The sequence below is a fragment of the Balaenoptera musculus genome, chromosome 6, assembly GCF_009873245.2.
Source record: "Balaenoptera musculus isolate JJ_BM4_2016_0621 chromosome 6, mBalMus1.pri.v3, whole genome shotgun sequence".
Taxonomy (NCBI): domain Eukaryota; kingdom Metazoa; phylum Chordata; class Mammalia; order Artiodactyla; family Balaenopteridae; genus Balaenoptera; species Balaenoptera musculus.
This window is the reverse complement of record NC_045790.1, coordinates 382,803-409,013: the sequence shown is the minus strand read 5'-3', so window position 1 is coordinate 409,013 and position 26,211 is coordinate 382,803. Positions and strand designations below refer to the sequence as shown.

The 26,211-nt window shown below is 38.9% G+C and overlaps 1 protein-coding gene across 4 annotated transcripts in view; it reads left to right on the top strand.

Moving 5' to 3' along the window:
- SPOCK3 (SPARC (osteonectin), cwcv and kazal like domains proteoglycan 3) overlaps positions 1–26,211 on the top strand; it is a 433,554-nt gene that overhangs the window by 215,201 nt on the left and 192,142 nt on the right. Inside the window, exon 1 of one of the 4 annotated variants that reach the window (XM_036854216.1) lies at positions 18,307–18,917. The exons of the other annotated variants lie outside the window; for them this stretch is intronic. Within the exon in view, the coding sequence (XP_036710111.1) occupies positions 18,835–18,917 (83 nt within the window). The 5' untranslated portion in view covers positions 18,307–18,834. Of the gene's footprint in view, positions 1–18,306; positions 18,918–26,211 lie in introns of those variants that run through there. 4 annotated transcript variants of the gene reach the window in all.

Here is a 26,211-nt window from a genome sequence, read left to right as displayed (position 1 = left end):
TTTTAAAAAGACATGTGATTTTAAAATATAAATTACAGTGTTCATTGTGGGGTTTATGCATGTGTATATGGTTTTGTTACATACTAAATTTTTGTTACATAATATAGTATAATATGTACCTTATATTTTGTTATGTAAATATATATTTGTTATATATTATATATTATTTGATTGTACTATAATTAAATACATTATATATTTACATATGTATTTAGGTATAGAATAATAGAATATTTCCAGATTAAAATTCTGCCTATTGAGTACTATGTGATGGTGTAGAATAAAAATATATGATGAAGACATTAGTTGAGACCCTGTGTGCTCTAATTATTTTCAGTTATGATTTTGTGTGCATTCTGAGTTGCCATTTTTCTGTGGGCTTAGAGAGGACCTGATATATAGCAACAACTATATGGTTGAGATTTCAGAGATCTGATGTCTAAATACCTTTAAATCTCATAGCATTATAGGTTGATCTGCTGTGCTTTAACATTTATTCCTATTTTTTACTTAGTATTTTTATTTCCTCTGAAAAATTGAATAATGAATACTGATAGAAAGAAAGGAAATGTTCATGCACAGGCAAGTTCTTAGGATAAACTTATTTAGGAAATAATGTGTTTAAGAAGTCAGGCCTGTGTTTATCCCTTAATTCATTTATTCACTCAAAAATGTATTGACCATGTAGTGCATGTTAACCGCAACACAGGTAACAGCTTTTCTTTCAAAGAATATACACTGTAATATAGGACAAAGGAAATAAGGAGATAGTGGGCTGGTTGTTATGTAAAGGTGAGTGCAGATGTTCTGGAAAAAGAGAGGAACAGAACACATGGGTATAATTTTCTATCCTGAGATTCTGGTCATAAGACAGTTAATTCATATTTTAAATCATATTACTAATCAAATTCTTTTAGCTGGAGACTCACGATACCTTATAGCTAATATAATAATGAACTATCTCTCATTTATGTTTTGAAAGTCAGGGGGAAAAATCTGACATTGGGATAAAAACCAAGTTTCAAATCGTGCCACAAGTGTATTCATATTCATATCCTTCCACTGAAAAGTAGGGAATGTTAGCCGAGCTTTGTATGAAAGGGAAATGAACAACATTTTGTATGCAGAGTTTTTAATAGCACATTTTAATTTGTTTTTTAAAACTTGAGTAAAAATAGAAATAAAGTGTCAGTTTTACATGAATATTGGCTATTCAGTATTATCTCCTGGGGTTTAAGTTAATGAATTTTAATGCTGGAAATTTTTGGCTGCTTGGAAGCCTTATAAAACATTTTAGTGTTCTGGTGCTAACACTAACTCTGTTTAATATATTTCATTACGAAAAATGTTCATGCAAGTCCACAATTCTAACTGATAAAAAATCATGTTAAATTCTTATAATGAGAACAAAAAAAAGGATTGATGTCATTCTGGTAATAACATCTCCATTTCCAAATAACAAAGAACATAAATAAACAGAATAAATATCCTGTTTACTCATATTTCTATTTGTCTCTCCAAATTGTGTATATTGTTATCCACCTGCCAAAAATGTCAACAAGATGGTCCTGCTTACTATTTTAGTAAATAGTAGGAAAATACAGGATGAAAATTACTTCCAGAGAGAGTTGGGAGGTCTGATTTCAAGTGTCACAGAAGTAGTAGAGCTCCCAGGGCCCAGGGTCCCCACAGCCAGCTGCCCCAGGATCCAGCCCATGCACCCATGGCCAGCAGCCTCCCCAGGAGGCAGGGCCTGGCAGCTATCAGACTGGGGGACCTGCATCACTGACCAGTGCACTCACAATAGTCAGCCCTGTGTGACAGAAGAGCCCACATAGCCCACGTAGGGGACAACCCTGGAGCCTGTAGGTCTGCCCACCAGAGCGGAGTGCACTGTTGGTACGCATAGGATGTCTCCTGTATAAGGCCACTTCTCCAAGGTCTGGAAACATTATCAACCTACCTGATACATACAAATGAGATGACAAAGAAATATGTTCCAAACCAAGGAACAAGACAAAAACACAGAAGAGTAACTAAGCAAAGTGGAGCTAAGCAATCTGCCTGATAAAGAGTTCATGGTAATGACCATAAAGGTGCTCAGAGGGACTTCCCTGGTGGTGCAGTGGTTAAGAATCCACCTGCCAATGCAGAGGACATGGGTTCGAGCCCTGGTCCGGGAAGATCCCACATGCCGTGGAGCAACTAAGCCTGTGTACCACAATTAGTGAGCCTGTGCTCTAGAGCCCGCGAGCCACAACTACTGAGCCCGCGCACCACACCTATGGAAGCCCATGCACCTAGAGCCGCAACAAGAGAAGCCGCCGCAATGAGAAGCCCGCGCACCACAACGAAGAGTAGCCCCCACTTGCCACAACTAGAGAAAGCCCACGCGCAGCAACCAAGACGCAAGGCAGCCAAAACTAAAAATAAATAAATAAATTTTTTAAAAAAAGACGCTCAGAGAACTCAGGAGAAGAATGGATGAACACAGTGAGAAGATTTACAGAGAGTTAGGAGATGTACAGAAGAAACAAGCAGAGCTGAAGAATACAGTAACTGAAATAAAAAATATGCTAGAAGGAATCAACAGCACAGAGGAGCAGATCAGTGAGCTGGAAGGCAGAGTAGTGAAAATCACCAAAACTGAACAGAAAAAAAGAAAAGGAATTGAAATAATGAGGACTGTTTCAGACACCTCTGGGACAATATCAGGCATACTATTATTGTCATTATAGGGTCGCAGAAGGAGGAGAGAGTGAGAAAGGGGCAGAGAACTTATTTGAAGCAGTTATGGCTGAAAAATTCCCTAACCTGGGGGACAAAACAGACATCCAGGTCCAGGAAGCACAGAGAGTCCCAAACGAAATGAACTCAAAGAGGACCACACCAAGACGCGTTGTAATTAAAGTGGCAAAAATTAAAGAGAGGGAAGAGCGATTTCTCAAGAAAATGAAAAATAGAACTCCCATATGATCCAGAAATCTCACTTCTGGGTATTTATCCAGAGAAAACAAAACCACTAATTCAAAAAAAATATGCACCCTGATGTTCATAGCAGCATTATTTACAATAGCCAAGATATGGAAGCAGCCTAAGTGCCCATGGACAGACGAATGGATAAAAATGATGTGATATATAAAAAACAGTATATATGTGGAGTATTATTCAGCTGTAAAAAGAATGAAATGATGCCATTTGCAGTAACATAGATGGACTTGGATGGCATTACACTAAGTGAAATAAGTCAGACAGAGAAAGACAAATACCGTATGATTTCACTTATATGTGGAATCAAAAGGGCAAAACAAATGAACAAACAGAACAAATGGGTGGTTGCCAGAGGGGAGGGGGTTTTGGGGGGCAAAATAGGTGAAGGGGATTAAGAGGTACAAACCTCCAGTTACATAATCAAGTCACAGGGATGTCATATACGGCCTAGGGAATATGAGCGATTATATTGTAATAACTTTGGGGACAGATGGTTACAAGACTTATGGTGGTGATCATTTCGTGATGTGTACAAATGTCAAATCTCTACGTAGTGCATTGACACTAACATAATATCATCCATCAGCTATATTTCAGTAATAACGCACGATGTTCAGCAGACTGGAGGACTCGGCGTAAGGTTCTGTCATCAGCTCACTGCAGAGCCTGGTCCACATTACCGTCTACCAACGTGCGCTACCACAGTCCTGGCCGACTCAGTCTTCTGCCGGCTCGTGTGCCGAGAGAGTGTAGCATAGCGTACGTTGTGTTGTGGTCTGTGTTGTTCTTCACGTAGGGGGCGCCTTCGTTGGAATAGGCGGTAATGACATTAGTTCTTGAGAATCTACACAACACTGTTGGGGTAGCGGGTATCCTTACATAGCAATGTAGTTCTGAAGGGCAAGCTTGTCACTGAGACAAAGACTGGACGGGAGCCGTTTTGTGATGAAAGACCTATATTGCTTAATAGCAGTAATGACGGAACTAACCATTGTGACGTGCTGCTTCACATACGTGTGAACGCCTTTCCTACACAGAGGAAGTATGTGAGCTGGGGCCGAGGTGGCTCCCGCTGTCCTGGTGAGGATTTTTGGGTTCAGGGGAGCTGGCCATGAGGAAGGTGCTTCTGGACACCACTGGTCTTCCCCCAGGGCTTATTTGATTAAAAATTATTTTATATTTGTTGAAATGATTGGTGTATTTTTTTCCTCTTTGATTTGTTGTTACCATTTTTGTTGTTGAGTTGCAAGTATAGAAACCGTCTGAAACTGTCTTTGGAAAGTTTGTGGGGAGGATGTCTTATATGAGGGTTAAGGAACAACTCACAGAATTCAAAATGAAAAACGGATCCAGGCCTCAAGGATAAACTTGAACAGGAACTCAAATGCCATTGGAACTCTATATCTGCACATCTGTTTCAATTTTCTTTCTCAAAAGAGAATAGCTTCGCAGGTTCTCTGCCCGTGTATGTGAGGTTCACGTACATAGAATGTGAGGATACTAGCTGATGGATCCAGTGGACCACGTGCATTTGTTTTTATGACTCCTGCTAAGTTATTCTCCAGAAGGTTTCTTCAATTAATACTTCAATCATCAGGACTTCCCTGGTGGTCCAGTGGTTAAGACTCCACGCTCCCAATGCAGGAGGCCTGGGTTCGATCCCTGGTCAGGGAACTAGATCCCACATGCCACAACTAAGACCTGGTGCAGCCAAATAAATAAATAAATAAATATTAAAAAAAAATACTTCAATCATCAAATTGTGAGAATGTCCAATCCTGCACATCCTCATTTAGGTTATATATTTATGTTTAAAATTTTCATATACTTCTATGGATGCAAATATGCATCTATGTTTAAATATTGTGTTTATCTTTTTTAATTTCATGGGGGCAATTTACGTATTTTAAAGTTTTATGAATTTAAAATACGTTTTAAAATTTTGTCCATTTCGTGGGTACAGATGTTATCAATTTACATTGTGCTTCACTGAGGTTGGATTTATTTTATTTTATTTTAATTTTTAAAGTCAATCTTTTATTCAGATTTCCTTGGTTTGGTTGTTGTTTTGTTTTGTTTTGTTTTGTTTTGGTCGCATCGCATGTGGGATCTTAGTTGCCCGACCAGGGATCGAACCTGTGCCCCCTGCAGTGGAAGCATAGAGTTTTAACCACTGGACTGCCAGGGAAGTCCGTGGATTTATTTTATTTTTACCTTCTTTTCTGGGCTATTTGATTTTTTCCTTTATCATTTGCCTATCTTTTAATTTTTGTTAATTTCTGAAAGTATGTTCTGGGTACTCTGTTCATTATTTCAACAAGCATAAGACTCTAAATCTACAGCTACCAGATTAGTCATCCTTTGGAACAAGAATGGCCATTTCTACCCCGGTTGTACAACCTTTGATGAATTCAGTTTCCTCATATGTGAACATTTCACCTCTCAGCCCTTGAGTGACTTGACAACATCCTCTCCAGCTTCATTCCAACCTTCCTGTCTTTAGACGCTAAGACTGACCAGACTGTTTCTTAAGCTCTGGTCACTCGTGTGCCTGCCCACTGCACTTGCTTTTCTCTTGCTGTTCCTGGCAAGTACATTTTCACACACAAAGCTGTCCTGTTATCAGTGTTCATCCTATTCTGAAGGCAGGCACGACCTGTCCCACTTTGACCCTAGCACTGATTTTGCCGATAAGGCTAATGGGTTTTGTCCTCACAAATCCGAATGCAGTCATCATACTCAGTGCAGAGGTTGGCCTTCCAGAGAAGTTCTTTTATTTCTGTGTCATTGAGTAGCTGTCCTGCTCCACCAAAACCTCTGCAAACCTCCTGAGATTGATTACTTTGTCCTCTGGGGTAGTGAACATTCTGAGGTAGCGGTCACATATCTCCATCCTTCCCCATAAATTCCAACTGCTTTATATTCAGTAAATTCTTTATGATATTTCCCCCCTGACTTTATTTCTCCCTCTTGTATAATCTCACAGAAATGTGTATCCCTCACTGAGATTTTTCACGTTACCTGAGTGCTACCTACCATCTGCTAGGGTCTGTGACTTTCCTTGTCTTTTTTATTCCTGCATTCCCATATCAACCAGCAAAAAATTTGATGTTTACATGTAAAAAATGAATCAATATAAAGAAAACTTGAAAAGAGTAATCCTTGAGTTATAAGGGATTTCACTTTTCAAATCAAACACTTCTGTATTGTCTGATATGTTTATAGTGAGTGTATACAACTTGCATAATCAGAAAAAAATTTAAGGATTTTTGTTTGAGTTTATTAGTTTTGTACTATAGGACTAGCTTTATGAAAGAGTTCCAGAATCATCAAGTCTAATTAGACTAAAACGTTTCAATTACTGTTCTAGTATGTTTTTGTTGTGCTCATTTTGAAAATAGCCAAAGGGAAATAGAACATTTTAAATCTTTCTGTGCCTGCTCCCTTAATGAAAGTCTGTGTTTACTTTCTTATTATGATCATTTCTTTTATTTTTTATAAGTATGTCACATGACATACTTATAAAATAGTCCTATAATTATAATAGTGTTAATGGTAATTAACTATTAACTGACCTATCTCTATAAATTCTAAAAACTATAGTTATATTTTTAACTATAATGTAGTTAAAGGTGGTGTTTCACAATTTTATCTAATTATGTTTTTCTCTTTTTTCTCCCATAATCTTAAGAATTCATTCTTTTCATTCACTTCCTCAGTAAATCTACTTTTCTTCTTTATCTCATAAGCATTAGTTAGTTGGAAAAAGTCATAGGCTCTGTTTTCTCACTTATGCATGTCTTCCTTGATCACTTCGTATTTCCTTCTCTGGTTTTTGCTTCATTAACTTAACTGGAACCAGGTAAACAGTGTCAAATGAGCAAACCACATTTGCACTGAGCACGGCATTTCACACATTCTAAAATCATTAAAAAATAATTCACGTTATGCTTAAAGCCTCAGCTGCATGCTTGTCAAATTTTATAAATGAAAATTAATATCTTTGGAATGAGTTGGGATTGAATATAAGACGTTATCAGAGATTTAAATATCATTATTTAAGCTGGCCACTTTCCTCCCTTGCCCCACCTTATTTATTGACAAAGTGCAAAGAAGGAGGGAGGCCTTTCGCTCTTGATCATCCCTTCCATGTGCCTTTGTGAGTGTCCCTCGTAGGCACTGGTCCAAGGAATGCATTCCTGGGTTCTAGGGATACAGCAGTAAACAAAACAGAAAAATCCCAGCCTTCACAGACTTAACTTCTAGAAGGAGAAAGAAAATCAGCAGAATAAATACATCTCCACTTAAATATCACCTTCTCAATTTGGACTTCCATAATCATCTTTTTAAAAATTTATATTGGTGTATAGTTGAGTCACAGTGTTGTGTTAGTTTCTGCGTAATCATCTTATATCAATTGCTACCTTTCCCCGTGCCCCTCTCTTCCATTTTTCCTCTTGCCCGGCTGTTCTCCATAGCACTTTCTACGTCCTAAGTATTGTGTTATGTAATTCAGGTAACACAGGGGGCATCCCTGTATGTGTTTGCTGGAAAAACACTGTGGGGCAGGGACAGGGGTGCGGGCAGGAGACTTGCCAGGAAGCCGCCTCTGTATCCAGGGGAGGGCGGACGATGGCTGGCCCAGCTCAGCGGAGGGAGGTCAAGATCAGTGCGTGAACATTGAATGCGTTTTGAAGAAAGAGCCAAACCGCTTCAGCTTTCGGTTGCGAGAAGGAGAGGGGGGTCAGAGGTGAGAATGATGGGGAGCAGGTCAGTGGGGAGGGGATGGAAGGGACCATGGATTTATGTATGAGTTTGTCCTTTACGAGGGAGCAGTGGATAAACATTCTAGGACAGTAGCCTGTGACGTCAGAGCCCACTTACCTCGTGTGGTCCCTGAGTCTCAAGCGAGACGGAACACTGAGACTGTTTTCTCACAAGCATCCGCCTGGGTGCACGGGCTCTGCTACCTGTGTTTGGAGACGGGGGAGATGTTACTTGTAGTGAGTGGGTTCTAGGCTGGGCGAGTAGAGAAGGGAGGACGGGGCAGGTGAGGGAGGCTGGGAGATCCCGGTGGGGCAGCGGGCTTGTTGGAGCTGGGGTGCAAGGGGAGGAACTTGAATTTGAGGTTATGGAGACCCTGTGGTTACTGGTAGTAACACCAACTCTCCCGTAACAGAGAAGTGAGGCTGAGTGGAGGAAAGGATCACTGTGAGCAAGCGTGTTGGAAATATCCTCTGTATGGATATTAACATCATAAAATCAACAGGAGTTCTGTTGGAATCAGTGACCAGGTACCGGGAGCAAAAGCCATTGAGGGATAGTGATGTGAGATTCGGCAGCGGGTGGTCTTAGGGGAAAAGGACAAAGAATGAGGACTAGGGAGACGTCCGCCCTGCCCATGGCACGAGTCACGGGAAAGCTCCAGAGGACTGGAGATGCAGTACCTTTAGGGGACAGGCAAGCTGGTTAGAGCGCGAACATGCAGGGAATGGGCAGGCCATTGGAAATTATGTATTTGCAAAGGAAAAGTGCCCATCACTGATTGATAGCTGTGCGCTTTTGGAAATTTCGGGACTGAGCTCGTTAGGGTGCTGAGAAGCAGGGAGGTGAGTCTGTGGCGGGGCTGCCGCGCACGTGGGTCCCCGCGGAAGGGAACGTCGGTGGTGTGGCCGGCGGGCTGGGACAGCCGGTGAGGGTACGTGGGTACGAGAGATGAAGAGCTTATGACAGTTCAGCACTCTAAAAAAAACTCCCATTCTTTTCCAAATGGGGAAGCTCCTATGGGTACCTTCTTCTGTTCAAAACCAGACATGTTAACAGAGGTTCTTATGTGTCAGTATTTAAAGTTGTTTAAAAATATTTTTCAGAATAAATCATGTGACTCATGAATTCACGTATCAGTAATTTTACTTTATAGCTGCTCGGACAAAAACCTTGGTCTAAGGGTTCTCACCAGGAAATGTGTGAACATACACATGGGAAATGAGAATCTTTACTATCAAGAAGTGGTCAGGACAAGTAGGGCGAACCTCACAGGTCATGCTCAGTGAAAGAAGCAGATTCCGAAGACCACATGTTACACGAGTCCCTGTCTGTGACGTGTCCAGAGGAAGTAAATTTACAGAGACAGAAAGTGCATGATTCCATGTCTGTGACGTGTCAGGAGAAGGGAATTTACAGAGACAGGAAGTGCATGACTGGTTGTCTGGAGCTGGGGCGGGGGTTGGGGGACAGGGGGTGACTGCAGACGGGGCTATGAATCATTAGGGATGATACAGATGTTCTGAACTGGATTGTAGTGACGGTCGCCTAATTCTGCAGATTTACTAAAAATTATTTGATTGCGCAGTTAAATGAGTGGATTTTAATTTTATATGAGATTTGAATTTTTGCTAAATATATTATACCTCAGTAAAATTGCTTTTTAAAAAAGAGGTAATGCAGAGAACATTTGGAAAAAGTAACTAGCACCAAAAATTAAATGTAGTTCTGGTGAGCTTTAGCAGGAAAAACTATGACCCTTATTTTTTGTGTGTCACTGATTTTGTAATTGGAACAGTAATACATTGTATCCTTTGATCCAATAATCTCATTTCTGAGGATGTTTCCTAAGGGAAATGTTTCCAAGGAGGCAAAAGTTAACATGCGCGAATTTGCTTACAAAAGCGTTTTCCCCTTTGGTAGCATTGTCAATGCATAAGGATGCAGATACAGTGTTGTAATGGACGAACACTCAGTAAATGTGTCATATGCGGAGTGTGGGGCTCTTTGCAACATGATCACTCTAAGAATTTAGAAAACGTGCAGTAGTGGAAAAGGTGGCAGGCTCAGTATAACTATGAAAATGTATTCATGGGCACAACAATTCAAAACTTTTAAAAAGTCGGAAAATAATGGGAAGCTGTGGGGCTGTTGGTTGACTTGTTTATATAATTGAAATATCATAATTTCTCTTTTAAAAGTAATGCAGAGTAATAGGAGATGAAGATATTTGCCTTATGCAGATAAGTAAATCTGCACTTACATAGTGCAGATAAGTTAATATTTGGCCATAAAAGAGTGAGCATAGTCATACAGTATGGGCATATACCCAGAGAAAACCATAATTCAAAGAGTCATGTTCCACAATGGTCACTGCAGCTCTATTTACAATAGCCAGGACATGGAAGCAACCTAAGTGTTCATCGGCAGATGAATGGATAAAGAAGATGTGGCACATATATACAATGGAATATTACTCAGCCATAGAAAGAAACAAAATTGAGTTATTTGTAGTGAGGTGGATGGACCTAGAGTCTGTCATACAGAGTGAAGTAAGTCAGAAAGAGAAAAACAAATACCGTATGCTAACACATATATATGGAATCTAAAAAAAAAAAAAAAAAAAAAAAGTGGTTCTGAAGAACCTAGGGGCAGGACAGGAATAAAGACACAGACGTAGAGAATGGACTTGAGGACACGGGGAGGGGGAAGGGTAAGCTGGGACGAAGTGAGAGAGTGGCATGGACATACATACACTACCAAATGTAAAATAGCTAGCTAGTGGGAAGCAGCCGCATAGCACAGGGAGATCAGCTCGGTGCTTTGTGACCACCTAGAGGGGTGGGATAGGGAGGGTGGGAGGGAGACACAGAGGGAGGAGATATGGGGATGTATGTATATGTATAGCTGATTCACTTTGTTATACAGCAGAAACTAACACACCATTGTAAAGCAGTTATACTCCAATAAAGATGTTAAAAAAAAAAAAAAAAAGAGTGAGCACAGGGGCTGTTCCTCTCTGGACTCTTTGGAACAATCAGGCCCCAGAGCCTGCAGGTGAAGCAGAGCCTGTCGGTGTTCCCAGCAGGTAGGGGAGCTGTGAGGGCCCAGAGCCAGGCATCAACTCCCAGGGGGGGTGGGCGAGGGGCCTTCACGCAAGTCATGGCCTCGTGGAGGTTCAGGTGTGAGTGGAGGAGAAGAGGCACCCACCCGGGGACACCTGCAGGTGTCAGAGCCCCGCGGAGTGGTTGGCTGGGGTGAGGCCGGCACCCACGCAGGACGCGGGGTGGTCAGGGCAGGGGGGACACGTCCAGGGCTTGCACTTGTGGGCGGCCAGAGTGAGAAGAAGGTGTGTGTGAAGTTGGGGCAGGGTCTGGGATGAGAAAATGATTACATTCTGGGTTATTTATACTAATATCTAATAATGCCATTCATTTTTGGTGTTAAATTGCAGAATAAAAAATAAAATTTGCAGGCCTTTGATTTTATACTATTTTTAAGTATATACAAGTTAGATTTAAGTAGTGAAATGTTTACAGAGTATAAGGAAAAGGGCACTGATGGCATTTAGTGCTAAGACTACCCTTCCTCATTAATCTGAAGATTATTGATTTAGCCTTTTTTCTTTTAGCTGATAATTTTAAAATAAGGAAGTGCAGTTTATTTGCATAATATGTGACCACATTCAGTAAATTCCAAACAATTGTGTCTTACAAGAAATAAGAATTTACCTATGATTTAATACTCTGCAATATTTCAAAATATCTAATGTAAGCAGAAAAGAAACACTTGGTATACATTTTGACTTAACTTTGAAAAGCATTTTTTTCCCAATTCACTCTTTTTTCACCAAGTGACCAAAAATTGGTTGACATGTTAAAGTTGATTTTAGCCCAGTGTTTCTGCGATTTCATGATGTGTCTTCTTTTTGCCAAATTATACTATAGTCTTTCACTAAATAATATCATTGAGATCCGATATACTCTGACCTTTAATTATAATATGCCTCTTTTTAACTTGTTCTGTGCTCGGAGATGCCCCACAAAAAATATGTCTGTGTGACCAGTGGATGTGACTGGCTGGAAATCGATTCTTTGCTTCAGATGTTAATGTCATGTTCTTGAATGACAGACTTTAAAGCAAATCAAGTGGCATTTTTGAAAGTTTTGTCAAAATCATAAACATGCTGTTTAAATGGAATGCAATCAGTGTTTTCTTCTTTCTTGATACTGAAAAAAAGAGACTATGTGCTCATATTTCCTCCCAAACTATCTGATATATAAACAGTTTCCACATGTCAAAGTTTTACATAATGATGATTCTAAAACGGCTTCAAATTGCAACAAGTCACTTTCATTAAGCCGTGAATATTGAATAGCAATTACTGCTTAATAGGCTTTTTATAAGACATTTAGATTTACTGTACAGCTGCTAAGTTGCTATAAATTCTGCTTGAATGTATCATACAAATATCAATACCTGTGATATCTTCCAAGTATTAAGCCAAATTCCATAGCACATTCTTAGTCTACTCTTTTCTGCCCCATAGCTTTTGTTTTTTATTTTTTAGAATTTTGTTTTATTTTTTTTTTTATACAGCAGGTTTTTATTAGTTATCTATTTTATACATATTGGTGTATACATGTCAATCCCAGTCTCCCAATTCATCCCACCATCCCCACCATCCCGCCCCCACTTTCCCCCCTTGGTGTCCATACATTTGTTTTCTACATCTGTGTCTCTGTTTCTGCCTTGCAAGCTGGTTCATCTGTACAATTTTTCTAGATTCCACATATATACGTTAATATATGATATTTGTTTTTCTCTTTCTGACTTACCTCACTCTGTAGGACAGTCTCTAGGTCCGTCCACGTCTCTACAAATGACCCAATTTTGTTTCTTTTTATTGCTGAGTAATATTCCATTGTATATATGTACCACATCTTCTTTATCCATTCGTCTGTCAATGACTGCCCCATAGCTTTTGAGTTTTTTTCCTTATTTACATTCTTTTTGACATTTTGCCTCAATAGAATATTGTCCATTTTTTGCATAAAAAATGCTATAGAAGTATGAGTGTGGTTGGTTGTTTTGAGGGAAAAGATTTCTCAATATTTCCAGGGTCATATCCCCTTTGACTTAACAGGCCAATTCATTTGAAAAATTATTTCAAGAAGTAGAAACACAGAATGATCTGAACTCAAACTATGGATTTATTAACTACATTTTCATGTGTGGTTGTTTTGTTAGAAAGTCTAAAGGAGATTAACATTTAAATATGTACAAAATAGCTTTAAAATATGGAAGGACGTTGTATTAGTTCTCTGTGTAGCAAGTTATTTGAGAATTGAATTGCATAAAGCCATGAACTTTCTCCAGTTGAAGGTCTTTACTGAGGCTGCATTCAAGCCATTGCCGTGAGTTGGATCATTTCACGTCTCGTGTGGGGCTGAAAGATCCCCTCCAAGCTCACCCGCGTTCCTTGTCAGGCTTCTGCAACTTGTTGTCTGTAGCACTGAGGCCTCAGCCTTATGGGGCCACATGAGCTTTACCAGAGGACTGACCCACAACCTGGCAGTTTGCTTCCCCAGTGTGAGGGGCACAGAGAGGGCAGGGGAAAGCCAGCCCCTGAGACAGGGCAACCTCGCTCTTCTGGTGACCTGATCCAGGCAGTGGCATCGCTTCGTGGTCTGTGTGTTAGAAGCAAGTGGATGAGCTTAGTCCACACTCAAGGAGAGGCAGGTCCCAAGGTCACTGAGGGCGGTCATAGAGGCTGCCTGCCCACAGATACGGGGATGTTAAGGGATGAGCTATGTTAGAATTTCCTTCTCTTGGGAATAGTTTGATCTTTCCGACTATGGGAAGAGTAATGCTGCAGCAGGCACAGAGGGGGAAAGCTACAATATATATGCAATAAACCCCTTCAAATGGTACTGTGTTTGCTCCTGCAGTTAGTAAAGGATGCTTTTCTTGAATTCCGTTTTCCAGGACAAATTCACAACAAGAAAAGATTGGATTTTTATTTTTCTCTTGTTTATGGATTCTTGTTTTATATTCTCCCCCTGGGGTTTGAAGAGTTTTCTGTACCTTCTCTGGAGGAATAAATTGGTTGGCCCAGGTCTGTCTGTTCTCCATCCTGAATCCATTTTAACTGTGACTAATCATGACTGTGGGATCCACATCTCTGTGTAGACAGCCGGGGGCTGTGTGTTGAGGGGGTTAGGGCAGCTGTAGTGGCTAAAAGGAGCCCAGACCCTCTGGCAGTTCTGAGAGAAAAAGGGATTTTATCATCTGGGCACACACTCAAAAGGTGACTCTTAGAGATTTTTGTCTCTCGATTCTCAGAAGGATAACTGAGTTGCCAGAAAGAGTAATTCTTCTTTCCTGAAAACCATCCCTAGGTTGTCTGAACAATAGTACAAAGAATGCTCCTGGCTCACCATGCATGATGCATACAACCGGCCATTGCATTGTCCCCATTTTCCCGTTTATTTTGTTAATCTAAATGTCCTTCCTTTAGTACTACAGAAAATGTTAATTTTTTTGCATCATTCAGTTAAGTACTCTGTTTATCACCAATTAAAATCTGGTAAAACCAACTAAGGGATTTTACCTTATGTGTTTCTAGTTCATCATAATTTTAATAATTGCTATCTTTCTAGCAACAATGGCTTTTACAAGAGAAAATAGACTAAATAATATTTACCAATTTTATTGGGAATATGTTTGTTGCAGTATTCTTTTTTCTTATTAAACATAAAGATCAAATGACTTTATTTAGAATGTTATGATCAAGACTCTGGTTTTGAGCTTTTTTTAAACAAGATTGAGGGCATTGGATACGAGTAATTTAGAATTCAACCATCATTTATTGGGGTCCTAAATATATACATACTAGAGCCCCCTTCCCCTCAGCCACACATAAAAGCACATTTTTTTTCTGGTAAATAATTCCTCTTCCTTCAGATTTCAGCTCAGGTATCATTTTCTGTCACAGAACTGTGTATTTCCTTCCTTGCACTATCACAGTATCAGTTTTACATATGTTCGGCCTTTTTTTAAAATTCACAGTTGTTTCCCCTGTACTGTTATCTTCCTAAAGAGAGAGTTCGGATGACATTTGTTTTTATTGCTTTGTTGTTGTTATTGCGTTTATGCTGACCTCTTTTATTCCTAGTCATCCTGCATAGTTCCCTTTTCATAGTAGATATTTATTGTAGGAATGAATGGAAGACAGTATGAATCCAAATTATGGGTGTCCCATCAACTCTCACTATATCCTCAAAGTAAGTTGTGGCAATTCACCCTCATCCCCCTCAGGTCTAACAAACTGTAACTTCCAATTATCTTATATTACTAAAATCTGTCCTGTCTTTCTGAGGGTAGGTTTGGAAACAGAAAAAATCCAGGTTGCACCATTTATTAGGATTTGATAGAGCATGCCTTTTACTTTAAAGAGAGAGCCTTGTCCTTACTTTATAAATAGAGATTGTTACCGAAAGCAAGTTCCTGTGCCCGCCGCACGGTGAGGTCAAACAAAACGAAATGTTGGAGTTGGGAACATAGAGTTTTATTGCAGGGCCACACAAGGAGAATGTCTGGCTCATGCCCAAAAAACCCTGAACTCCTCCAAGGGTTTCAGGAAATTACTTTTAAAGGCCAGGTGAGGGAGGGGTGAGGTCCGTTGTTGCAAACTTCTTGGTATCGGAGTCCATTGTTCTTGCAGCTGTGCACGTATTAACAGCTCAGAGCACGATGTTCCTATAAACCTCCAACAAGACACATGTTATTCTCTGTTTTGCAACTTTCTATCTCTATATGAATGGACTCTGAAAGGTCAGAGCCTTGAGAATGGGCTCTCCCGTATATTTCAGGCTACAGGCAACATTCTTTTACAAAAGGTGCAGAGCCAGCGTGACTAAGCGCAGTCAACAGAGCGCAAGCATTAAAGAAAAAGAAACAGATCTAATACGGAGCCAGAGTTGTTCTTCCCTATTCCAACATTGCGCTACCCATATCATATGGTTCATTGAATTTAATGAGAATCTCTCCTTCTTTCTGTGTGTTGTGTGTGTGTGTGTCTTTTTACCTTATCAGACATACAGTAGGCACTCAATAAATGGTCGTGCCCTTCCTCTTGCCAACAGAAATATTTGTTCTTGCCCATCAGCACATCATTTCTCAGAAGTCTTTCCCTCCTAGATACTTGCAGAATTGCACTATATGATTCCTCTTCAGATTAGCTAGTGTGTGGCTAGTCCTGCATTTGTTGACTAACTAAACGCTATGTCATTTCTACCCTCTTCTTTTCCTTCTCTTTTTCTCCTGTCTCTTGCATCTGCATGCAACTCACAATATCTCCTTTTACTCTTTTCCCCCTCATTCTCTTTTCAGAGATTTTATATGTATCCACAAACGAAACTGTTGGCTTCATATTTCTTACCTTAAATTCTAAAAGTTCATACTTATGTTCACTTCTGGGTTCAAGTTATAAGCTTGTGATTACCTACAAAACATTTTTTACCAGATTGATCACCAGCGTCTGAAATTCAAAATGTCTATAACCAAAGAATTATCAGCATACACTTACTATATTCATATTTCATTTTATAGACACACAGCTCTACATTACCAAAGTCAAAACTTCAGGGAAATCTGACTCATTCCTGCACCTGAACTATGTCTACATTATGTTGATTTTCCCTTCACAAGTGTCTTTCAGGTCTGTCCCTTTCTGTGTCTCTGCTTTCACTTTTGCATCGATATTAATTTGTGGCTTAGCAATTTTTTAACTGCTTAGCAGGCCTTTCCTCTGTCTCTTCAGATGATGCTATACTCATCTTTCAAAATCACTTCTCTAGCCATCTGTTCAGATATATGGACTCACATTGCCTAGAGGATAAAATTGCAACATCTTTACCCAACAATCAAAATAATCAAAGCCCCAATTATCCCTCCAGCTGTGTTTCTTACAACTCTACAGCTTTAACGAAACTTTCTTTCAGCCAAACGAGAACAACCACAATTACGAAGACTGATCTGTACTGGAAATACATTGTATATACCTTATACATAATTCTCAGCCTTGACTAAACCCGTATTTTCTAAGATTTTCTATGGCAACTCTGGGGAAAAGTTATTTCTCGAGTTTCTAAACTTTTAGAATGTATTATATTTTACACTTATGCGATGCGGTTTGCAGTTAACTTCCTTGCACATGTGCTGTGGGGTTATCCCTGTGTCTTTGTTAACCACTATGCCTATTAAGTCCTTGTTGTAGCTTATACTAAAAAAAATGAACCTTTTGTAGTGAGCAGGACAAAACAAGTATTAAATAGTTATTCCCAGTATGTTCTTTAACCACAGTGAGACATTTAGTCAAATATAATTAATATAAAAAATAACTAGAAAAGCCCAAAGTGTTTGGATATCAAGCAGTATTCTTATAAATAATTTTTCAAAGAAAAAATCACAATTAATGTTAGAAAATATTTTGAACTTAATTATAATAAAATATCTAATATCAAAATATGAAGACTTTTGAGATCTAGCTAAATTTGTGTTAGTGGGAAATAAATAGCCTTAAAAATTGATATTTCAGAAAAGAAAAAAGGATGAATAGCAACATTCTAAGTATTCAACTCAAGAAGTTAGAACAAGAATTGAAAAAAATTGAGAAAGAAGTAAGAAAATAATAAACATAAGGGGGGGTCATTATTGAAATATAAATCAAATATACAGTAAAAAAAAAAAATCTCTCATCTAAAGCTAGTTTTTTGAAGGAAAACTAATAAAAGAGATTTACCCCTAGGAAGAATGATCAAGAAAAAAGACACATCTCCAGTATCAAACATGAAAAACAGGCATATCATCAGAGAGCCTATAGACATTAAAAAGATCTTAAGAGCTTATTAGTAACAGTGTCATGTTAACAAATAGGTCACTTTTGATCAAATGTACAAATTTCTAGAAAAAGTCAATTTTATGTAAACCAATTCAGAACAAATTAGAAAGTCTGAAATATTTACTATTAAAGAAATCAAATTTATATTTTAAAGCCTTCCCGTATAGAAATCTCTAGGCTGAGGTGTTTTCAAGAATTATTTTAGATATTTAAAGGAAAGAACCCACAAACATTGTACAAACGCTTCTAGATAGTAGAATTTGAATTTGTTCCCAATAATTGTGATCAGTTGCAATATACGCTGACAAGATCTAGTAAGAAAAAACAACAACGTTGCAGGCTAATACTGCTCATGAATATACACACACAATTCTTAATAAACTACTAGCATATCCTATCCCTTATAAAAGGATAATACCTCACAGCTCAGTGTTGTTTATTCTAGGAAAGCAAACAAGACCCAGTGATCAATGTAATTAACAGAACTAAAGAGTTAAACCTATGATCCTCTCATTAGCTGAAGAAAAAGCATTTATTAACTCAATATCCATCAATACCCATTCACGATAAAAACTCTTACCAAACTGAGAATGGGAGGAAACTCCCTTAATCTGAAATTTCCAATTCTGAGCTTCTTGTATAAATTTAGTTAAGTCCAGCTCCATCCTTTTAGCAACTCGTCATGAGTTACTCTTTTATTTTATTATACAGAAATTCTGGTAGCTCTACAGTCTAAGTATGTTGGAATGCGACCACTCAGCATGCCCCCTGCCAGGACTTTTGTCCAGACGGCCACCATGTCCTGCCTGCCTTTGTGGAATTGCTTCCTGTCTGTCTCAGCCTTGTCTTATTTCGGTCTGTTCCCTGCACAGATGACAGTGACCCTTTAGCTCTTTGCATTAATCTTGTGTGCACAGTCTGATGGAACTCCTGGTCACATCTTTGCAGTGGTTGGTGTAACCTGTCAAGACCATGCGAGGTGTGGGCTTTTACCCACCTGGGAGCTACAGGTGCAGCTGCCCCTGTGCCCCGGGACTCCGGGTCAGTGACAGAGGATGCTGTGACCGTAGCAGCAGCAGCAGCCGGAGCTGTGTGTTGGTGTCCGCTGTCCTTGTCCCCGGGTTCCTGACCTGTGACGGGGACCAGCTCACGCAGCGGCTGCCGCAGGGGAGAACATGGAGCTTGGAGTCGCATCACTTTACAAGGAGTGGAAGGAAGCCTGCTGTGTGCAGGGGGAGACATCACGTCGTATCTCAAGGTGACTTGCGGGGAATTCAACCTTGGGAAGAGCCAACAGGGCCTCTTTTTGGTGTTCTCGGCGAGAATGGGGTCCTCACCCATGCGGAGTTCCTCTGCCCACAGGCCTGCAACCTGGATTCCGCGGTGCCCCGTGGTCCCGGCATGTCCTTTTGCTCTTGTTCCCCTGCTTGTGTGGCTTTGTGCTGCACTGTCTGCTTTTCCTCAAATAGGCCAAACCCCCCCTCCTTTTTTTTTTTTTTTTTTAAACTCTGCTGACTTTCCTCACAGTTGCCTCTGTTTGGAATTTTCACAGCTTACTCCTTCATCTCCTTAAGGTTTTTTTCTTAAATATTAACATTGCAGCTCTTTGCTTCCTCTTAAAAATGCAGCACAATCCCCTGTCCCCCTTATTTTTCTTGGTAATACTCAGTACCATTCAGACTGCTTCTCTGCAGAGCACTAAAGTAGGGCAGCATGCATTGTCTTGGATTTGGAAATTCAATTTGTAGGAATTGATGCTATAGAAATAATCAGACCTCATAGAGGCACATAAAATAGTACTTATCACAACATTGTTTTATGTGGTAATAAATTATTATAACAAATGCATATGCATGGAGAATATTTTTAGTACAAACACATCAGACAGCTGACACAGAGCATATCTTTGGGTAGTGATATTGGGCGTGATGTTTATTTTCTAATTCATGTGGTTCTCTAATTTCCTGGTGTTCCATATGGTCTTCTACTTAGTTCCTTTTCTTCCAGTTTTTCCTTCGTATTATTGTAATACTGTTCACATTTTTTCTTCCCTTTTGTACATTATTAAGAACTATAAACAGTTTGAGATTTTACCCCATTTATAAGCTGAAAAATTAGCCTGTCTCAGTTTTGTGGGTGCTGGTGAAAGACCCCAGACTCCTGATCAGAGGCAGAGAGCCTGGTTCCCTGGCACAGAGGGAGCACGGGGCATCACATATTTGTCAGTCCCTCCTGCTCCCTGTCCCGGGGGGGCACGTGGGTGGGCCCAGCAAGACACCTGCACACACTGTGGGTTACAATACAGGACATAAGTGAGGTAATTTTTTAGGGAGTTGTAAGCCTCCCTGCGATGAGCTCATTGTCTTTATTCTACTGAACAGTCAAGAATTCACTCTTTCTTCCATAGGGAGACATAGCTCTGTGGTCGAGAGCAGTTTACAATACACTCATCTTTGCAAAGATCGTCCAGAACTAAGGGCGGTTGGTGCTATGTTTCTAAGATGTACAGAAATGGGAGGAGCACTTGGAGAATTGGATCACTAATGTGCATTATGTTTATGATAATAATAATAATAAAACATTTTTCTACTTGCAAAGAGAAATAAGATCTGCTGAGAGAGAGAGAGAAACAACTTTCTGAAAGGAATGAAACAACAGCCAAAAAGGGGTTCTCTGTGAAAAGTAACACTGGAGCTGAGATCTGAAGGGTTTGTAGGTGATTTATAGGTTCACACAGAGGGCAGAGTAGTGAGCGAGCCCTGTGCTGTGGGAAAGTCGTGAAGGCACTAGATGAGGGTAGCGGGGCTGGGCACCCAGAGCAGCGGGGACGGTGAGGGGGGCTGCAGAGATGGAAGGAGCAGACCCACCCTGTTGTTTATCCAGAGGTCACCAGGAAAGCACTTAAAGTTTTGCTTTTTGTCTTCTGTTGTTTGGTTGTTTTGTTAGTTTTCAGCAAGATGGTGACATGATAAGATTTCCACTTTGGAAATCTCTTCTGACTTCAGTGCAGAGAAAGGAACCAGAAGAGAATCTGAGAATCCCTTAACGTTACCTGTAATAGTCATAGTTTTAACATCGTATTCAGTTTATTTGTATCTGAGGTCTGAGGAAGATTTGGCAGTCACATTTACTTTCTTTCCCAGAGGATACCTTTTAGCAAATTTATCAATGCATGATGTTGTCAGTGCATTTGTACTTAATAGGATTTAATAAGTATAAATAGTATGTTAGGTTGACTACTGTATCAGCCACAACCCCTGACGTGCAGGTTGGAGGGACAGGATGTACACAGAAAGCCTTTCCCATGTAGCAGGGAGACAGTTCTTAATACCACATTGCTGAAAAAGCCCTACGCTTTTTAATATACACAGATAAAAAAGCAGAGTGAATAAATTCATCAACAAGAAAAAATACATCTGTTTACTGCTGTCCATGCATCCATCCATCATCCACCATCCACCATCCATTCATCCATCCATCCATCCATCCATCCAATAGACTATTTCCTGAGGAAGTTAGATCATGCAACTAATTTTTAGAAATTGTACCTAGATCTTATTTTAATGGGAAACAAATCAGTGAACATCTACTGAAATTGATAGTTGTGCATCAAAAATCTCCCAGCATTACATTTTACTTACAAAACAGAAAAGAGCTTCAGAGGAGTTCATTGTGGCAGGATTTTCGAGAAAAACTTCATCTAAAAATAGGCTCATTTAAAAGATAAAATTAATATTTCCGTGTATATTGGCTTAATGATCACATTGTTGCTTATAGTTTTGATGTTATCAGAATTAGTCTGCACTTGGGCTGGAAAATCTGGAATTATGTGAGGAATACCTGAGCCCTTTTGTGGGGGAGTGCTCTTCAGAATATGACTGAAGGTGAATATTCCAGAGTGCACACATTAGGACTTTTCTGATAAAAGAAATGTGGTGTCTTGCCACTATTTCCAAAATAATTTAACATTCATTAACTCACAGAACATCTTTAATTGTATGTCTTTCCGTAAATTGAGGGTTTATTAAACGCTGATAAGTTAAACAATGTTGGCAATATTTTCAGGCTTTTTTCCGTGGTTCAGGGATGTGTGTACCTTTTAAAAATGCATGTCAAAGTGCAGTTTGCCAGAAGCAACAGTCGTGATGAATACAAAACGTGAGCTCTGTCACTACCTAGGAAACATCATAATTGGTATCATCTTACCCTATTCTTCTGTATCCATGTGCTTGAAATGTGTGAGATGTACAAAGTGCCAAGTAAGAAGAGAGTAAAAGATCCAAACACCAGCAGAATTCGGGAAGACCCAGTAATAACAGAGAAGGCGGGTCCAATTCCCCAACAATTTTCTGAGTAAGGCCTGTGAGAACCTGAGAGGCTCCTCCTCCTTAAAGGAACTTAAACCTTTAACCACGTCACCTGCGCCAAATTCAGCATCAGGAAGTATGTAAGTGGTTAATATAAGAGAAGCTTTTCAGTGAAAATAAACACTGAGCATAAATCTAATGCTCTGAGCAATGACACAATATATAGACAAGAGATACTAATTATTGCCAATTAGTCATGTTTTTTTAAATAAATATTTCTTGGACACCTATGTTGGGGAGTATTGTAGTCACAGGGGCTATAGCACTGAACGTTATATATCATATTCTAGTAGGGTTAGACTGAGGATGAACAAAGTTAACATCTAGAGGATGGTTATTAAATATCAGGGAAGGTAATGCATTTTTCATGTGCATCAGTGCATGGCTTTAAAATGATATTCCAGTTTCAAGGCAGAAGGTGTTGCAAACATTTTCTAGCCACTGGCACGACTAAGCCAGAGCAGTGCAGGTGCTCGAGCGTGAGTGAGGATTGAAAGTCCCGTGTGTGTGTGAGCGTGTACGTGAGTGTGTGTGAGCGTGTGTGTGAGTGTGTGTGAGCGTGTACGTGAGTGTGTGTGAGCGTGTATGTGAGTGTGAGCGTGTACGTGAGTGTGTGTGAGCGTGTATGTGAGTGTGTGTGAGCGTGTATGTGAGTGTGTGTATGCACGTATGTAGGTATGTATGTGGATCTATAAGAAACGTAGAGGAAGACACCAGCAGAAACCTTAAAACAGCCCATTTTTGCTCTTTGCCAGTAACAAGTTGACATATTTATATTTTTACGGCAAATCTAATTAGAGACTGTGTTTTATATTTAGAACTTTATTTTAAATGTGATCTTAAATCTCAAAACGATGATATTTAGCAGCAAAAATAAGTTGTTCTTGTGGCAGCTTGTCTTGTAGGAAAACGGGGTTAACTTTCTTGTCTGTACTTGGTCTTATGATCACTTGACAGGAAATGCAAGTGTTTTCCATAAGTGCCTTTTATGTTAATCTAAGTGTCTGATCTTTTCATAGTGCAGTCATTTTTTTCAGCCATTTCTCTCTGATTTATCTTCTCTCATGAAAGGCTGCATGGTTTTTTTTCATTTTTATGGTGCCACCAGAATTATTAAAGAGCTGTCAGTCGAACTTTGGCTGTTACTGTCCCTTTTTACAAAGAGAGAATATTAAACAAGATATATGTCAATTTTGTAAGAATAGCTCCATTCTACGTACAATACACTTACTTAATAATGATAGAGTAAAATATAATGATTGATGATAGTAAAAAACCTGCACAGATGTAGCACACATAGTAGGTGAGGTATGTTGACAGCTTTTGTGTATGTAAACATTTATTACTTTGTGTTTTACTGCCCTTCTCCCACACCTCCACCCTCACTATTTTGAGGGAAAAATCACATATTTTCTTCATAATCTCATTACAACTCATTTTCTTTACTTTTGGAAAGAGCAGTCATTTTTCTTAAGAATGTCACTCAAATGTATCTAACAGCAAAAGGATTAAATTCAAAATAGTGTGCAGAATTAAGGAATTAGAGAGCTAACAGCTTACTAGAAACTGTCCCCAAAAGAACAGAACTGTAATTTTTCATCATGGTCCGTATTCCTCATTGAAACCTTATAAAGTTTACCATTATTTAAATGAAAACTTCTTAAACTGAATAAAGACCATTGCATTTTGCCATGGTTATTATTCTCACTCTATTATTTGATGTACACCTTATACATTAAACATTTCCAGTGTTTAAATCTTTTTGAAAATTAAGTTCTTACATATGCTTGAACTAACAGTTAAAGCTGACTTGTGGTGTGGGGATCAGCTTGGAGGGAAAAATATATTGTTAGGAATCCCATTATTTTCCAGTTGAGCAAGAGAAGTACTGTAAATCTTGCTAATGGATTTATTTATGCATTTTTCACTTAAATTTATTTTCTTTTTTAAAATCAAAGCGTAGTTGATTTACAATATTATAATATTTTCAGGTGTACAACATAAGTGATTCAATATTTTTGTAGATTATACTCCATTTAAAGTTATTATAAAATATTGGCTCTATTCCCTGTCTGTACAGTATATCCTTGTGGCTTATATATTTTATACATAGTAGTTTGTATCTCTTAATCTCCTACTCTATCTTGCCCTCCCACTTCCCTCTCCTCTCTGGTAACCCCTAGTTTGTTCTCTATATCTGTGAGTCTGTTTCTGTTTTGTTATATTCATTTGTTTGTTATATTTTTTAGATTCCACATATAAGTGATAACATAGAGTATTTGTCTTTCTCTGACTTATTTCACTAAGCATAATACCTTCTAGGTCCATCTATGTTGTTGCAAATGGCAGAATTTTGTTAATTTTTTATGGCTGAGTAGTATTCCATTCTGTCAATATATATGTAGCACATCTTCTTTATCCATTCATCTGTCAGTGAACATTTAGGTTGCTTCCATATCTTCGCTATTGTAAATAATGCTGCTATGAACAGTGGGGTGTGTGTATCTTTTCAAATTAGTGTTTGCATTTTCTTCAAACTTGTGGTCAGGAATGGAATTGCTGGGTCTTATAGTCATTGTATTGATAATTTTTTGAGGAACTTCCATACTCTTTTCCATGGTGGCTGCATCAATTTACAATACTATCAACAGTGCATAAGGGTTCCCTTTTCTCTACATCCTCACCAACATTTGTTATTTGTGTTCTTTTTGATGATAGTTATTCTGACAGGTATGAGGTGATATCTCATTGTGGTTTTGATTTGCATTTTCCTGATGATGACTGATACTGAGCATCTTTCCATGTGCCTGTTAGCCATCTGTATGTCTACTTTGGAAAAATGTCAATTCAGGTCTTCTGCCCAGTTTTAGTTATCTTTTTTTTCTATAATGAGTTGTATGAGCTGTTTATATATTTTGGATATTAACCCCTTATCAGCCAAATCATTTGCAAATATTTTCTCCCATTTCAGCAGGTTGTCTTTTCATTTTGTTGATGGTTTTCTTTGCTGTGCAAAAGATTTTAAGTTTAAATAGGTCCTGTTTATTTTTGCTTTTAATTCTTTTCCCTTAGGAGACATATCCAAAAAAATATTGCTACAATTTATGTCAAACAGTGTTCTGCCTATGCAATCTTGAGAAAAAAAGGAACAAAGCTGAAGGTTATCACTCTCCCTGACTTCAGACTATACTACAAAGCTACAGTAATCAAAACAGCATGGTACTGGCACAAAAACAGACACATAGATCAATGGAACAAAATAGAGAGCCCAGAAATAAACCCATGCACCTATGGTCAATTAATCTACAGCAAAGGAGGCAAGACTATACACTGGAGAAAAGACAGTCTCTTCAACAAGTGATGCTGGGGAAACTGGACAGCTACATGTAAAAGAATGAAATTAGAACATTTCCTCACACCATATGCAAAAATAAACTCAAAATGGACTAAACACCTAAATGTAAGACCTGAAACCATAAAACTCCTAGAAGTGACCATAGGCAGAACACTCCTTGACATTGCTATTGTATTTCAATTAAGCAACACATACTAAGAGCACTCAAAAACTAAGCAGATATTTGAAAGAAGAGGTTCTTGATTTTATGAAGAAACTAATACATAGAAATGTCAGATTTCTGAAGGAAAATCTTACCAGGATTCACATCCTAACTGTAAGGATAGACTGCTAAAATACATTTGCTCCTTCCATTGATCTTATTGAAATATTCTATGGAAGATTTCTGATGCCAGCTCAAATTAAAAAATCAGGAATGATTTAATGGTGTTGGGTCAACAATCTCTGTGCACCTACAGTGTGGACAATTAGGAAGGAAAAGATCCACAGCCCTCAAGTCCTGAGCACTTTGACATCTCTGGGAATGCAGTGAAGATGCAGAATATGCATGAGAATCTAGTGAGATGCTAACTTCTGAATTGGGAAGGGTTAGGACATTACCGCTAAGCTGGTGCTCTCTGGGCACCAACCCATCAATTCAGACCAGAACAACCCTGCATATATAAGTGTTTGAAACATAAAACTAACATTCTTTTTTAATTTAATGAAAGATTGGTCAGGATTTTTAAAAAACCATTATTAGGATAAGTGAATCATTTATATAAGTTGCAAATTCTACTCTTCCATAGCGTATAAACCTCATGTAGAAGGTAACTTAATTGTTCCTTAGC